At 31.5% G+C, this 15,607-nt stretch overlaps 1 protein-coding gene across 19 annotated transcripts in view; it reads left to right on the forward strand.

The window, feature by feature from the left end:
• LOC117171699 (glutamate-gated chloride channel) overlaps window positions 1-15,607 on the forward strand; it is a 151,281-nt gene that overhangs the window by 73,112 nt on the left and 62,562 nt on the right. For all 19 annotated transcript variants that reach the window (XR_004466911.1, XM_033359239.1, XM_033359235.1 and 16 more), the window contains one exon: window positions 12,666-12,806. Coding sequence is in view for 18 of the 19 variants with exons in the window: in XM_033359239.1 (XP_033215130.1) it covers window positions 12,666-12,806 (141 nt within the window). In the remaining variant the exon portion in view is untranslated. The remainder of the gene's footprint in view (window positions 1-12,665; window positions 12,807-15,607) is intronic.

The raw sequence follows: 15,607 nt of genomic DNA on the forward strand, positions 1-15,607 counted from the left end.
CCACTGGTGAATATTATGCATCATTATTAGAGCAGCTGAAAGAAGAAATTAAAAAAAACGACCACATTTGGCGAGAAAAAAAATTCTCTTTCATCACGACAAAGCCCGAGTTCACACGTGCTTCGTTTCAATGGCTAAAATTGAAGAACTAAAATTCTAATTGGTCGAACACCCACCGTATTCACCAGATTTAGCCCCCAGTGACTTTTTCTTATTTCTAAACTTGAAAAAATGGCTCGGTGGACAAAGATTTCCAGACAACGAAGACGTCATTGCCTCTGTAAGTGCTTATTTTGAGGAACTTCCGAAAGTGCACTTTTATGAAGGATCAAAAAAACTTGAAAATCGATTGACCAAGTGTATAGAACTCCAAGGAGATTATGTTGAAAAATAAAAAAAAATTTACCCAAAAAAAATTGTTTTTATACTTCATTCTAAGGACTTATTGAACTACCCTCGTAGCAATCCAGGACTACAATATAAAGATTGAACACATACCTGTGGAAAAAATGTCATGGCCGATCTATTAAGGGGTTATATACAGTTAGAAGGCCGAAAAAAAGCGAATTTTCCAGAATTTTTTCTGAGAAAACTTTTTAATTTATTGATCTAAAAACTTGTACACGTGTTATGGTATCTTTTAACTGTATTTTAAGACTTAGTATTAGTAAAATATTCTATTGTAAAGGATCTACAGCTGATCTCCGGGAGCTTTTCTCAAACAGTACTTTTGCGGTGACCACTATATCTCTGAACTGGATCATTTGAAATTAAAAAACCAAACAGATTTCGTTAAAGTAATGTTAAATCTAGTAATTAATCGAAGGAATAAGCAAAATAAATTTTTTTGACAAAATGGCGGTTTCCCAAAAAAAAAATCGCTTTTTGACCAAAATTTCGGCCTTAAATTGTTTATAAAAAAAAGTATTCATCGGTGAGAAAAAATCTTTGATTAATTACTATAAAATATATTTAAGAAGCACGTGTTAAAACTTGAGACTAATCGGTTTAGTCGTTTTCGAGTAATGTTGGTCACCGACTTTGAAAACACCATTTTGAGAAAAACGAGTTTAAAGTTTGGAAAGCACTTTACATAGGATAAATTTTTTTTTAACTTACATGGAGTCATCTATTCCAGGACCATATAATACACCCTCCGCCGCTTCGGCAGCTTCTAATAACTCGAGCTGATGTTGTCTGCGGGCCATTCTTCCATCTCGGGTGCTCTCACGCGCTCTGAGATCAAAAATGTTCACGTGCTGCTCTTCTTCTTTTTCGGCATATGAATACGCACTGGGCATCCCTGTGAAGTTGTACCCTCATTATTAAAAATTTAATATTTTTTTTAGAGTTCTGGGTGCCCCTTCAATAGTTCTGAAGTTCTTTATATGTTTTAGCAATAGTTCTGATAAGTGAAGTATTGAAAAATGACTTTTCGAAAAGGGGGGGCTAACTTCACGCCCCCCCCCCAACTTTTGCAAAAGTGAACTTTTTTTTAAAGTTCTGAGTAGATTAAACATAGTTCTAGAGTTCCTGATCATTTTAAAAAATAGTTCCGGCTAATATCACCACAAAACCGGGTTTCAAAAAAAATAGCTAGCCCCCCACTTTTTGACAAATTGAGTTTTTCTTCAATAATGCTTTGGTTCCAGAAGAGTTCTGGAGTTCTTTAATACAAAAAATTAAAAATTAAAAAAAAATAGTCGAAAAACAACATTTCCAAAAATACCAAATGTTGACAAATTTCTCGTTTAAATAAACCTCGTTTAAATAAATAAATTTTGAAGTAAAAATTCAAAGAACTGTAGCACTTTTAAGAAAATTCAAAATTTTGGAATTTTAAAATGTTGGGAGTCATAATAGTTCTGATCAGAGTTCTGAAAATTTTCATGCTATATTTAAAAAAAAGTATTATACAACTTTTCCTTCAAGTTAAAATTCGAAGAACCATGGCCTTTTCAAGAAAAACCAAAATTTAAAAAATTCAAAAATGTTTAGAGTTCTAAGAGTTCTGATGGGAGTTCTGAAATATTTCATGCTATATATAACAAAAAGTATTATAAAACTTTTCAATCAACTTTAAATTCGAAGAACTATGGCACTTAAAAGAAAAACAAAAATTTTGAAAATTCCAAAAATTTGAGAGTTCTAAGAATTCTGATGCGAGGTCTGGACTACTTTTTGAGAGCTCTACAAAAAAAGTGTTGTACAAGGTTTCCACTAAGTCCAAATTCGAGGAAGTATGGTACTTTTAGAAAATACAAAATCCTTCTAGGAAAACACAATATTTAGAACTTTATCGGATTTGAGATTTCTAAGAGTTCTGATTGGAGTTCTGGACTTTGTTGTAAAAACTCTACAAGTAAGTATTGTAAAAGTTTTTACTCAAGTCAAAATTCGAAGAACTACGCCACTTTTACAAAATCAAAATTTTTTAAATTTCAAAATGTCAAGAGTTCTAAGAGTTCTGATCGGAATTCTGGACTTATTGATGACAGCGCTACAAAAAAGTGTTACAACACTTTTCAATCACATGAAAATTTGAAGAACTTCGGGAATCTTAAGAAAATTCAAAATTTTGAAATTCCACAGTGATGAGAGTTCTAAGAGTTCTGAGCAGAGTTCTTGAATTTCTTTTGCTACATATATAAAAAAAGTGTTATAAAACTTTTTCATCAAGTCAAAATTCGAAGAACTATGGCACTTTTGAGAAAATCCAAAATTTTGAAAATTCCAAAATGTTTACAGTTCTAAGAGTTCTGATGGGAGTTCTGGAATATTCGATGAACTTCGTTATTTTCAGTCAAAACGTTGCTTTCGGAGCTACTCTGAAAACGGTGAAATTACCAGAAATTTTTTGTACAGTGTAGCTAACTCATGTCAGAACATAAACTAAAATCTAAGGCAACTGATTCTAGTTTTCATCTTTTGTTTGCAAGTCACACATAGTTGAAATCGCAAAAAAACGTAGATTCCAAATATAATATTTTTAAATTGCTGATTGCAAAATTTAAAAAAATTTATGTTCGGGCTCAGGTAGAAACCGCAGGAAAAGTCTAGCAGGTGGACTTAGCTGTGCAAGTAGATGGCAATAAAATGAAGATTGCATGATTTAACTCACCTTTATTATTTATTACTTTACACCTTTATTAGAGTAGTGATTAGAGTCCGCTCGGGGTCAACCACCTTCCGAATACAAATCCTGAATTCCGCTCGGGTCAAAAGTAGGTAGTTTTGGTGAGCACGAACTCCGCTCCAGGGGTTTCAAAATGCCCCTCCCATTAGAATACATTTCAAATAACGTTTTGCAAATCCGTTAGATTTTAAAATATTTTGTAGCAACATATTAGGTATTTTCACTTCAACCATCACCTTACTTCACTTCATCAGTGAAAGCTGAGGGGAAAACAATGGACCAAATGCATGGAACAAAACTTTATTTCTGTAATATCTATGTAATTAATAATAATTATCATTGTTTTACTATGTCATTATATAGTTCTTAACAAATTAAAACTATTTTTTTAAGACACTTATATAGAAAAAATTAGGGTTTACAAAGATTAGCGAGTGTTTGAAGTGAAAATAGTTAATTCATTTTTAAACAAAATTTTCATGTTTTATTTATAAATTTAAATTATAAAGTATATATTTATTTATATATGGCTTGTCTATATACATTATAGTCTATGAAGAGAACGGTAACAACGAATGACTCGGTCTCTCTCTTTTCCATCTTTTTATTACTTCGTTCTATAATTGTAATGAGTCGATCACACTGATTTTTGGAAACATATTGTTTGGAGTTTCTTTTTCAAAGATTTCTTCTAAATTTAATAAATAAAGACACTAAACCATACAGTGCTGTCGTCCTTTCAAGTTTGAATCTGTTTCAACTCCAATTTATAAAAATTTATGGTGCCGAGTAAAAATTAATTAAGTTATATTACAATTGTTTAAAACATTTCGGCACAAGATGGTGTCCCTCTTTATTTAATTATTCAGACAAAATATGTACACATATAGTTCAATCATTAATGATGTGATTAACTAAAATGTTTAGTTATTAAAGAATAATAAAAAAAAATTTAATCTCTTATTATTACAGTTAAGTTATAATTACATCTTCTTATAACATAGTGAAAGTAAAATTCATTTAGTATTAAAACAACGAATATTTTTCTGTAATAACTCGTCTTAATTAACAAATACAGAATTAACTAAAAAATAGATCTCAATTTTCGATTAAAAACGTTTAAAAATATCAATTTTGCTTCATTCTATGTATCCCTTGAACTTACTAAAATTATTTCTAATATGTTGTGATGTTGTCATAATGAAAAATGTTGCTTTCAAATCTTTCATGTTATGTTTCGAAACTTTAGGAAATCATTTAAAATCATAAATTATTTTTGAAAAAAGACAGATTTTTAACAAAACAGTTCAATTTTCAACCAAAAAGATTATCTTTCAAACAGTTGCATGTTTGACCGAACTTTATATTCTATACGCGTAAATCTTCGAACGTTTGAATAACAAATCTAGAGCTTTAATTTTAAAAGTTTAAGATTGAAAATGATTACACTTTGAGTGTTTTAATTTGTAGTTCAGTCTTTGAAACTTCAAATGACAACATTTGTGTCCTCTAGAATGTATTCATTTTAGGAACCGTGATCAAATCATTCTTAATTGTTCAATTTTTATTTGCAGACAAAAAGTTTTTTTTTCGACCTATGATTTCTGTGAATTTCTGTAGATTCTTGCAGTTTTACTTTTTTGTAAATTCTGATAGAAAATATAAAATACAATAAAATGCAATATGCATTAAGATACAAAAAAGTACAAAATTCGTCCTAATAATAGAAAACAGTTGTACTTTCCTATAATTTTGATTATAATTTACTGTAGTTATCTGTGAACTCCTGTAAAAATGGTTTTAATTTTTTGTGCATTTTTGTAAAAAAATTCCCTACCAGGGCAATACATGAATTTTATGCAATTTTTTCCCCGCAGAATCGAATTTATGTGGATAAAATTCGGTTTCCAAACCAATTTCCAATGGATTTTGATATTTTTTTATCGACCGTAAGGCTTTCAAGTATAAAGAGTCAGGGAACAAAAATTGTTTAAATAATTAACTAGTCTTATCTGTTAATAAAGTATCATTACAAAGAGTAATTTAGAATGCAGTTTTAGTTGATTTTGCTAAGAAAATAGAGTCTGTGCTTGCAAAAATGGTGAAGATGTGTAATTATTTATAAAAAGTTTTTTTGTCGATATATAAAAAATAGTTGATTAGTCAAAATGAATTGAAAATTGAAAAAAAAAATTCTCAACATAAAAGTAGATGCGCAAAGCAATTCAGGAAGAAAATGAAGAGGGCCCGAAAGCTTGCAGGTAAAATCCTAACCGTGAGCGGAATTCGTGTGCAACGAGATTCATACATTTTCTATCTGTTGTTATGTCTAACCTGAGGGAAAACCACGTTTCATAATATAATTATTATTTACGGCCTTCTTTAGGGAAAAGTATCCGGCAGATATCTGCAGATATCTTAAATAAACAAATTAAATCATAAATAATAAAAATGAATAGATAGAATAGTATTTCAGCTACAATTGTTAGTAATCCTTTTCACGAGCTAAAGCTTATGGCCATTAGTGTTACCGAACATGAGGGGCGTGGAAGCTGAGATGGAATTTGTAAATATATCTCACCAGGTTAACTACCTTATTGAAAATGTTTCAAGGAGAATCAATGTAGATCTATAAATATCCAATTTGACAAGTCCATCGTAACAGCCCTTGTAAACTTCAAACTCTGAATTGGTACTTGGGAATAGCGGAAAGGGTACACACACTAACGCAGAGTACATTCACTGACACAACAGAAGATGTCACCAATCCAATTAGGGGACAGTAAAAAAATACATAACGCCTTTGGTGGAGGGGGTTACTTGGAGCATTATGCAAATGTTAAAGTTACCAAATATAGGTGATCTACATAGAGGGGGGGGGGGGCAGAAAAGTAAGGACTTATTTTTTATAATTTAATTTGAAAAAGATCTGCAAAAACAACTTGCGAAGACCCATATCCACAGGAAATCAGCAAAAGTACGCTAAAAAAATGCTGTTTTTTTTAAATGCTTACAAAAAACCGCATCGAGATATTTTCGACAGGAATGCAATGGTTTTGTTTATTTATCAATCCAGCAATGATTTTGCTTATAACAATTGCAGAACTATAAACAGTGACATAATTGTTTAAGCAATTGTTCAAACAAAATGCCAAAAAAATACGCATCGATATTTTTCGAGAGCAAATTGAGGTGTGTTTTTTTCATTTTTTTATTCGATTGTTACTTTCTTTTTAAATTAATTACACAACTTTTAAATCCATATCTGCAGCAAACTTCAAGGTCATGAATTTTTCAAGAATTCGAAAAATTTAAAGAATTTTGAAACTACAAGGAATTCAGGTAACCCCAGGAATTCAGCGAACTCAAGGAATCCATAGAATTGCAGAAACTTAGGGAATTCAACAAATTCAGTGGAATCAAGAAATTCAGGGATTTTACAGAATTCAAGAAATTCACGAATTCCCAGAATTTAGATTTAGATTTTGAAATCGGCAAATAATAATTATATTATGAAACGTGGTTTTCCCTCAGGTTAGGCATAACAATAGATAGAAAATATATGAATCTTAAGGAATCACTACTTTAATAAAGGTGTAAAGTAATAAATAATAAAGATGAGTTAAATCATGCAATCTTCATTTTATTGCCATCTACCTGCTCAGCTAAGTCCATCCGCTAGACTTTTCCTGCGGTTTCTACCTGATCCCGAACGCTATGCCCATAAGAATAAAAGGCGAAACATAAAATTTTTTTAATTTTGCAATCAGCAATTTAAAAATATTATATAAGGAATCTACGTATTTTTACGATTCCAACTATATGTGACTTCCAAAAAAAAGATGAAAACTAGAATCAGTAGCCTTAGATTTTAGTTTATGTTTTGACACGAGTTAGCTACACTGTACAAAAATTTTTTGGTAATTTTACCGCTTTCAAAGTAGCTCCGAAAGTAACGTTTTGACTGAAAATAACGAAGTTCATCGAATTTTGACTTGATCGAAAAGTTGTATAACACATCTTTGTGGAGCTGTCAAGAACAAGTCCAGAACTCCAATCCGAACTCTTGGAACTCTCAACATTTGCGAATTTCAAAATTTTGGATTTTCTTGAAAGTGCCGCAGCTCATCAAATTTTGATACGATCGAAAAGTGTTAAAACACTTTTTTGTAGATCTGCCATTATTAAGTCCAGAACTCCAATCAGAACTCTGAGAACTTTCAACATTTGGGAATTCCAAAATTTTGGTTTTTCTTAAAAGTGCCATAGTTCTTCGAATTTTGACTTGATTGAAAAGTTGTGTGATACTTTTTTTTATATATAGCATGAAAAATTTCAGAACTCTGTTTCGAACTCTTATAACTCCCAACATTTTAAAATTCCAAAATTTTGAGTTTTCTTAAAAGTGCTACAGTTCTTTGAATTTTTACTTCATCGAAGAGTATTATGGGACTTTTTTCTAAGACCCCTGTTGGTGGATATAGAACTCTAAAGAGAACTTTTAGTTTATTTAAACGAGAAATTTGTCAACATTTTGTATTTTTGTAAATGTTATTTTTTGACTATGTTTTTTAATTTTCAATGTTTTGTATTAAAGAACTCCAGAACTCTTCTGAAACCAGAACATTATTGAAGAAAAACTCAATTTTTCAAAAAGTGGGGGGTAGCTATTTTGTTTGAAACCCGGGTTTTTGGCTATATTAGCCGGAACTATTTTTTAAAATGATCAGGAACTCTAGAACTATGTTTAATCTACCCAGAACTCAAAAAAGTTGACTTTTGCAAAAGTCAGGGGGAGCGCGAAGTTGCCCCCCCCCCCCCTTTTCGAAAAGTCATTTTTCAATGCTTCACTCATCAGAACTATTGCTAAAACACATAAAGAACACCAGAACTATTAAAGAGGCACCCAGAACTCTAAAAAAAATATTAAATTTTTAATAATGGGGGTACAACTTCACAGGGATGCATTGGGCCCAAATGTAATTCCGATTGCCTTCATATAATACAATAGTGATAGCATTCCTTCATTAAATATGATGGCAGCTATGTATGCAGCGATTTCCACAGTTTTCGAAACAGCCGAAACAATTTTGGGAGAGATTTTCCAAATCAGTTGATTGTAGCTCTCGTTGTTTCTTTGGTTAAAACCACCTACACATTTTTCTAATAAATTCTCACTGCTGAAATCTGTATAAATCGGAAGTATAGCCTCGGCAACATCTTCTGGTAATGGCTCATAATCATGTTCGAAAGTGAATAATTGATTGGCAGCTGCAGCCCTCTGCCAGCTGCACCATGAGTCTAGTCCGTCCGGGCACTTATCGTGTTTAGGTTTTTCGTCAGTTGAACAATAATGATAATATGTGGCCAAAATAGCATTATACATATTTTCAACCGAATCACAATTTCTCCTTATTGCTAAGCCATAATAAACAATAGGCGGGTGCATATAAGGGACAGCGTTCCAGGTAAGCGCTGCCGCTCCAGCCTTGTACTTTCAAGCACTCTGAAACGCCTTTTCAAATTTGCGTGTAGCTTCGAAAATATTCACCGGAACGATATGAAATTTTCTGTGTGTATTCTTAAATATATGTACATTAAGAAAATAAAATTTTACAAAATCGATTTTTTGAAAATTCTAACTGTATATAAGGGTAGTGATCAACGCTTTGAAGTATGACTGGACACTGGAAATCAAAAATAAAATAAGAACAATACCGCAGCAGTAGAAGGAAGATGTAAAAAATACTAAAATTAATTGAAGAGACAACACAGTGTGAAGAAAAAAATCAACAGCGCTTCCGCATAATAAATGGCATTTTATATCAATGTAATGGAAGCGAATATCGCATTTATGTGCCTTCCAACACAATAAAAACGTTATTAAAAGAATGCCATTTATCGTATGGACATCCAGGAGCTGAAAAAACATACAAACTCATGTGAGAATCTTTTTGTAGTCCCCGCTTGGCGAAGTCAACGAGACAATTAATAAGCACCTGTAATTCCTGTCAAAGAAATAAAGTCAACACGCAGGCATCACAAGCGTTACAAGAACCAATCCTATCGAAATCTCCATTGGAACTTATATCTATAGATTTCTTTGGTCCGTTAACCGAAACTAAATATGGATATGAATATCTGTTAATAATGATTGATACTTTTTCAAAATTTACAAAATTATATCCGATGAAGAAAGCGACAAGTGAGGCGGCTATACAGAAACTGGATGACTTTACCGTGAACGTGGGAAAGCCATTAAAAGTACCCCCAGACCGTCGCACACAATTCATTAGTCGAAAATGGCAAGTCGCATTAGAACAGCGACAAATTCACATGATCCTCACGTCAATTCATCACCCACAGGCCGATACGGCCAAAAGAGTGAATCGAGAGCTCACACGTCTCTTCAGGACGCTCTTCCTACCCGACAAGCATAATACCTGGTTCGCACAGCTAGAACACATCGAGACAATTTTAAATGAGTAGCACCATGACGCAACGGAGGTGACGCCCTATGAAGTTCTATGGGGGAGGAAACCTGAAAGATGGTGAGATGACCTCTTGCCACCTGGACCTGCTAAGACAAAAATGAATCGTGAAACTCAAATAATGGTCCTAAGGGATCATATAAAGAAGATAAGAGAAAGAAAACTGGCTAGGCTAAACAAAGACAAGAAAGGGGTAAACTATGTAGTGAGGGAGGAGGTACTGGTTAAAGCCTGTAATGACTCTAATACATTAACCAGGACAATGTCAAAGTTTCTCTCACTGTATGAAGGACCCTATACCATCAAGAAAAAGATAGCTATCAATGTCTATATTTTGTGAAATACTGAGCAGGATCGAAAGAGGGGACAATACCATGCGCAAGATTTAAAAAAATACCATCGAAAGAAACTAGAAGGAGGGGACAAGGAAATTTCAGAATTTCAAGCACCTAGGACCCTCGAGGAAAATGAGAAAGCTTGGTCACCCTAGGGCACCCGACCTTTCTAATATCATGGGTCGAGTATGGCAGTGGGCTTCCCCTTCCATTCGCGCCAATGCAGTGAGCATGGTGGGGAGCGTCGGTTCACTCCAAGTCACTCCAAGTCGAACGTATTTGAGCATCGAATTGGCAGGACCATGGTTTATTGGATCATGGGTCACGTCAGTACAAATTGAAACGTCAACGATGCCAGAGCAAGAAACTCAGTACGATCTCCTCGTCGCACACTGCCATGTAGCGGTCCAATGCAACATAGACCGCTACATGTCAAAGCGACAGATCCATTATTACCGATTATTGCGGACTTACATAGAGTTGTAAAAATAGAAAAGGTTGTCGCCGACCGACACCTGTGCGAAATATCAGTTCACTGAACTTTTAAAGGTCTAATACATGAATGCGAACGAATATAGTACAGAGTCGAATTTTCCTGTGGTAATCTTAAACATTATTGAGCTACGGCTATACTATTGAGACAGAAAACATAAAAAAAAATATTTCTTTGGACAGATCGAATATTTCATAGAATTGTAAGATAAAGGTGATTACAACCAAAGAGTTGATTTCCAATAAAATTATAAATACAGCATAGGGCAAAATAAATTAGTAAAAGAGAATAGGTTGATTTAATGAGTAAAAATGATAATCAAAATACATAAAATCTCATTCCTCCTGCATGCACAACCACAATATTCACTAAAATTTATAATAATAATTTAAATTGTTATAAAGTTAACTGTGGCTAAATCCCACAATTTTCATTTGGTAAATAAAGTAGATCTAACTTTTGTTGGCTAGTTTATGAATAATTTTTTTTTTTGTTAATTGGTACATTAATGATTTGTTTGCCTTGGCGCGAAACATTTGTACAACTTCAAACTATAAAGGTTACAAATTCAACATCTTAAAAATTTTGAAATTGTCAATTTACAAACTTTGTTTCCGTTACGTTTCACAGTTAAAAACTTTTTGGTTGCTAAAACATTTATCTGGGTAATTCGCCAAATGATAATTAATGCACGTATAAATACAGTCATTTTATAGCGAAAATTGTGCGAAGATACCAAAAAAATTATATTATACTTCTTTACTGGATCGTGGAAACCTGTTTTAGATATGCGATTCTAAAAATTCTGACCCCTGGTGAGTAACTTGGGCAGACTGTGAAACCCCCGGCTTACTGCTCTTACACCCTGCCTCTAGTATACGCATTTGTACTGTACACAACGCGCCAGTTTCAAGCGAGAAAAAATAACTCAACTTTCAATTACAAAAATAGCAACAACAAGATAATTTTCGGGAAAAAGTGAGCTGAACCGTCCGGTATTATTGCATTTAGATCAGGTGTTTAAAATGTGGCGTTTAACAACTCAACCATTTAGATTTAGTTTGCTCCTTGCGAATTTGACAGCCGTTTGAAGCGCCTTAATTTTTGGCTGTATGTTGTTTCATCGGATCGGATGAAGCATTTTTGGACCGGAATTCGAATTAAAACTAACGTGATTGTTATTTATGCGGGTTTTAGAGCAACACTCACAACCTGAGGATGAACTCTACGTACAATCAATCTCAAAAGTTGCTTATTTTTTTAAGTGATTAATAAAATCGGTAAAATTATACCTTTTATTGATTTCTGTAAATATTGATTTAATCAAGGCCTCATTTAATTCTTCGAAGGATTCTCTAGATCTCCATTTCGATGGATTTTATTTTAAAAAATTAATTTTAAAACTATACCGTTATTATTGTTATAAACAATGATAGATCAAATTTTAATTAAGAAAACCCAAATAGAATTTTAGATAATTCTTCAAAGAATAAAATGAGGCCTTGAGTACTATAATAAATAAGAATTATAACCTTTCCCTAAGAAGAAAACAAAAACTGAAACTCTAAATAACAGCTGTTAAATAAACAATGTTAACCTTAATTAGTATTTTAAAGTACACTTAGAAGCTTTCTTCAGGATTTCCTAAAATCAATAATAGATCTATTTTTTTCGATTTTCTAAATCCTTTTAAAGATTGGCTACTTTTATGATTGATTGTACGTAGAGTACATTCTTAATCTACCTTGTACTGACTTGCCTAGACTTGAAGCAAGACTCACCAGAAGTCAGACATTGACTGACGTGACTTACATGAATGTCATGGCTGATGTGACTAACATAACTGATATGACTAGAATTACTGAAATTACTGAAATTACTGATATCACTGATATCACGAAAACTCCACCTATCGACTGCCGCCACGGTGCTAACCCTGTGTGCAATCCTTAGGATTCCTTTAAACCAAAGAAAACGAACTTAAAGAAATGTATGTCAGTCAGACAATTGTCATGTCAGTCAATATCTATCCAAAGTGGTCTGCCCTGCCCTAAAATGACTCTAGACGCTCCCAAAGGCTCTATTTGATGAGTTTTTCTTTCATGAAGGACTTCAATATCGTCCTCATTACAATTGCTTTGAACGTTCTGTAGATATTTAAATAAATTTCTTCTATTCTTCTTTGAGTAAAAAGAAAATCCTTGTTACAGTATCCTACGAGCAGACGGCTATCACATACGTTTGGAAAAACGACGAGGGTACGTTGCGTAAAAGTCCGAGTCTAACCACCTTGAATGCATACCTCATTCAGAACCAGACAATCACATGTCCGATCAAAGCTAGTTGGAGAGGTAAGTCTAACGATCATCTGTGGTTTTTATCTTCTTTCAATACACACACTATTGCACTTGCAATTGACTTCGAATTTTTGCCTCTCTTTTAATCCCCGCAATATAATAAATGTAGCGTTACACATCTCTTGTTTGTGATTATGTTTCCCAATTTCACTTTTGTAACATTTTTTTAGACTGAATCTATTTCATTTTTGTATACTTATTCTTGTTTTGAGTTCGATGGCCCTGGAGAGACCTATAGAGGATACGGTTATACTTATCGATTAGGTGGTTTATTTAGTTGTATCTTGAAATGTCCCATTTCCATTATTGATTTCGAATCGATACTATGAACAGATATTTAAAAGAACTAGGTAATTTTGTATTCGATGAATTTGTTTTCAGGAAATAGTGTGTTAATTCTAGTTCTTTATTATTGAAATAGCAAAAAAGCGCGCTACACGCGCTTCTTATTTTCATTGCCCATTTATCAATCTAAAATATGTTTCAATTTAAAGTACTACAATATATAAATAATAATTGCAAATTACAATAAATATTCAAACAGCTACATGAGCTTACGTGTAATTTTAATTTAATTTAATTCTAATTCTAATTTAAATTTTATTCCAATTTTAATAATCTGTAACTTTCATTTAAATATAATATTTCATCCTAGCAGGAACTAGAACCAAAGAAAAAAGGTTATAAGTTAATGTGGAGTTTTATGTCGGGATTAGATGTTCTTAAAAGACTTTTTGGGATTCTGGGTCTTACCGACATCTTCTGTCTTTGATACTGGGACATTTTGAAGATGTTTCGAATTGAAAATTTTTTAAATTGTTTAGTTTTAAATGTTTATAGTTAGAATCATAAAATTTTTAACACCTTTTTTGAAATAAATGTATCTTTCAGACATGGAATTGAAAATTATGCTATTTTTAATGTATATAATTTCAGTAGTTTTGGAAGTTCTTTTTATAATTTAATATGGATTAATTGCAATCAGAAAATCTTTTATTTAAAACATGCATATATATTATTTTTCTTATATTTTGTTGTCAAAATTATAGAATTTTTTATTGTGAAATTTAAACCTTGCATAATTTTTTATTGTAAATTGTCGAAATCAAAGAGCTTTTAATATTAAAACTTAAAATTCAAAAAACTTCAAAATAAAAAAATGATCTATATGAAATATGTATAAATAAAAAATAGGAAAAGTTTGTTAATTTTAAACTACAATTTTAAACATTCACAAATGAAAACTCGTTAATGCTAAAGATGTCTATATAAATATAGAAAATTATTTTTGAATGGTCTTGAAGATCAAAACTCAAGATTGCAACTCCAAATTTTCCAAATTGAAAAATTACTTGAAAATTTTCAGTTTTAACGATTTGCAATTTGAAATTTTTAAATTCTAAAAATTTACAATTAAAATCCCTTTAAGTTTTAAGAATGTTGAATAAATATTTTTAAAATGAGATGATTTTGAAAGTCAAAAGTCAAGTTTTTTAAATTATTACAATTAAAAACTCATAAATTTATTAAGATTCACAATTAAAATTCTACAATTTGGAAGTAATATAATTAAAAACTCTTGTATCTTAAAGACGTAGAACATAAAATTCTTAAATTTCGATGCTTTTGAAGATCATAGGTCAAGCTTTCAGTTCTAAATGTTTTTAAAAATTAAATTTAAATTAATTTTATGGTAAAATTTGTGTTAAATGGTTAAAATTAAAAATCTTTAGTTTTAAAAATTTATAATGATGAAAATTAATAATTGAGAAATCTTTCAATTTTATGATTTGCAGTTTAAATTTAAAAAATATTTTTATGATGAAATTTTCAGTGAAAATCATTAAAATCACAGGATTTTTATTTTACTTGCATTATCTTTAAACGTAAATTTGTCAAAAACTAAAAATTTTCTATTTAATTAAAAAAACTTAAAGTGGAAACAAAATTTTCAGAGTTCTCAAACTAATGTATATTAATGAACTCTAAAACATAAAATATAATAACAAAAAAATTGTCTCAAAATTTCTAAATTTTCGAAGTATGTGTACACTTTTTCTCGTTACAAAAATGATTTGCTCTAATTGGAGTGTAAGAAAACCTTTGTTCCTTATAATTTAATGAACATATTAGGCCTTGCTATAAAGGTTCTCAACGTAATAAATTTATCACATGAACATTTTTTCTAAGGTAAGTTTTCTTTTAAGAGTAAAATTGCTGTTTTTGAATGTATAGAATATGACCTCATTTGTTGTGCGTGGCTTGCTGATTGCTGGTGCAAACAATATTTTTATTCCGGTAATGCTTTAGCACGTTTAGTGCAATTTATTCACTAGATTACAAATAAATCGGAACTTAATTTTCCAAGACTGCGTAAAAGGCTCTTTACTGCACTTGAAGCTTGGAAAAAAGAAACGTCTCAAACTTATATTTCTTATTCACGACTTTCCCAGGAAGACAAAATGAAAAGCGAGATTTGTACTCAAACATTAATTACACATTTTGCAAGAGACCTCTTAACAGAATCATTTTTAGTAAAAATAATCTTTGTCTAAGAATCTTAAGAGCTGAGAGAAAATAAATTAAATTTCTTAATTAGAAGAACTACACTGCCGTCGTAAATTTTTCGAACGACTAGCGCGAGTAGTACTAAAAATTACTGCTGACTTTGAAACATGATCACGTCTCTATGAAAGTAGAAACTTTTTTAAAACAGCTTGAGAAACTTATAACATTTCGCGGCCAATGATCTCTCATTGAGATATTTAAGGCTTTTTGAAAAAAATATATTATCT

The sequence above is a fragment of the Belonocnema kinseyi genome, chromosome 4, assembly GCF_010883055.1.
Source record: "Belonocnema kinseyi isolate 2016_QV_RU_SX_M_011 chromosome 4, B_treatae_v1, whole genome shotgun sequence".
In the NCBI taxonomy this organism is placed as follows: Eukaryota; Metazoa; Arthropoda; class Insecta; order Hymenoptera; family Cynipidae; genus Belonocnema; species Belonocnema kinseyi.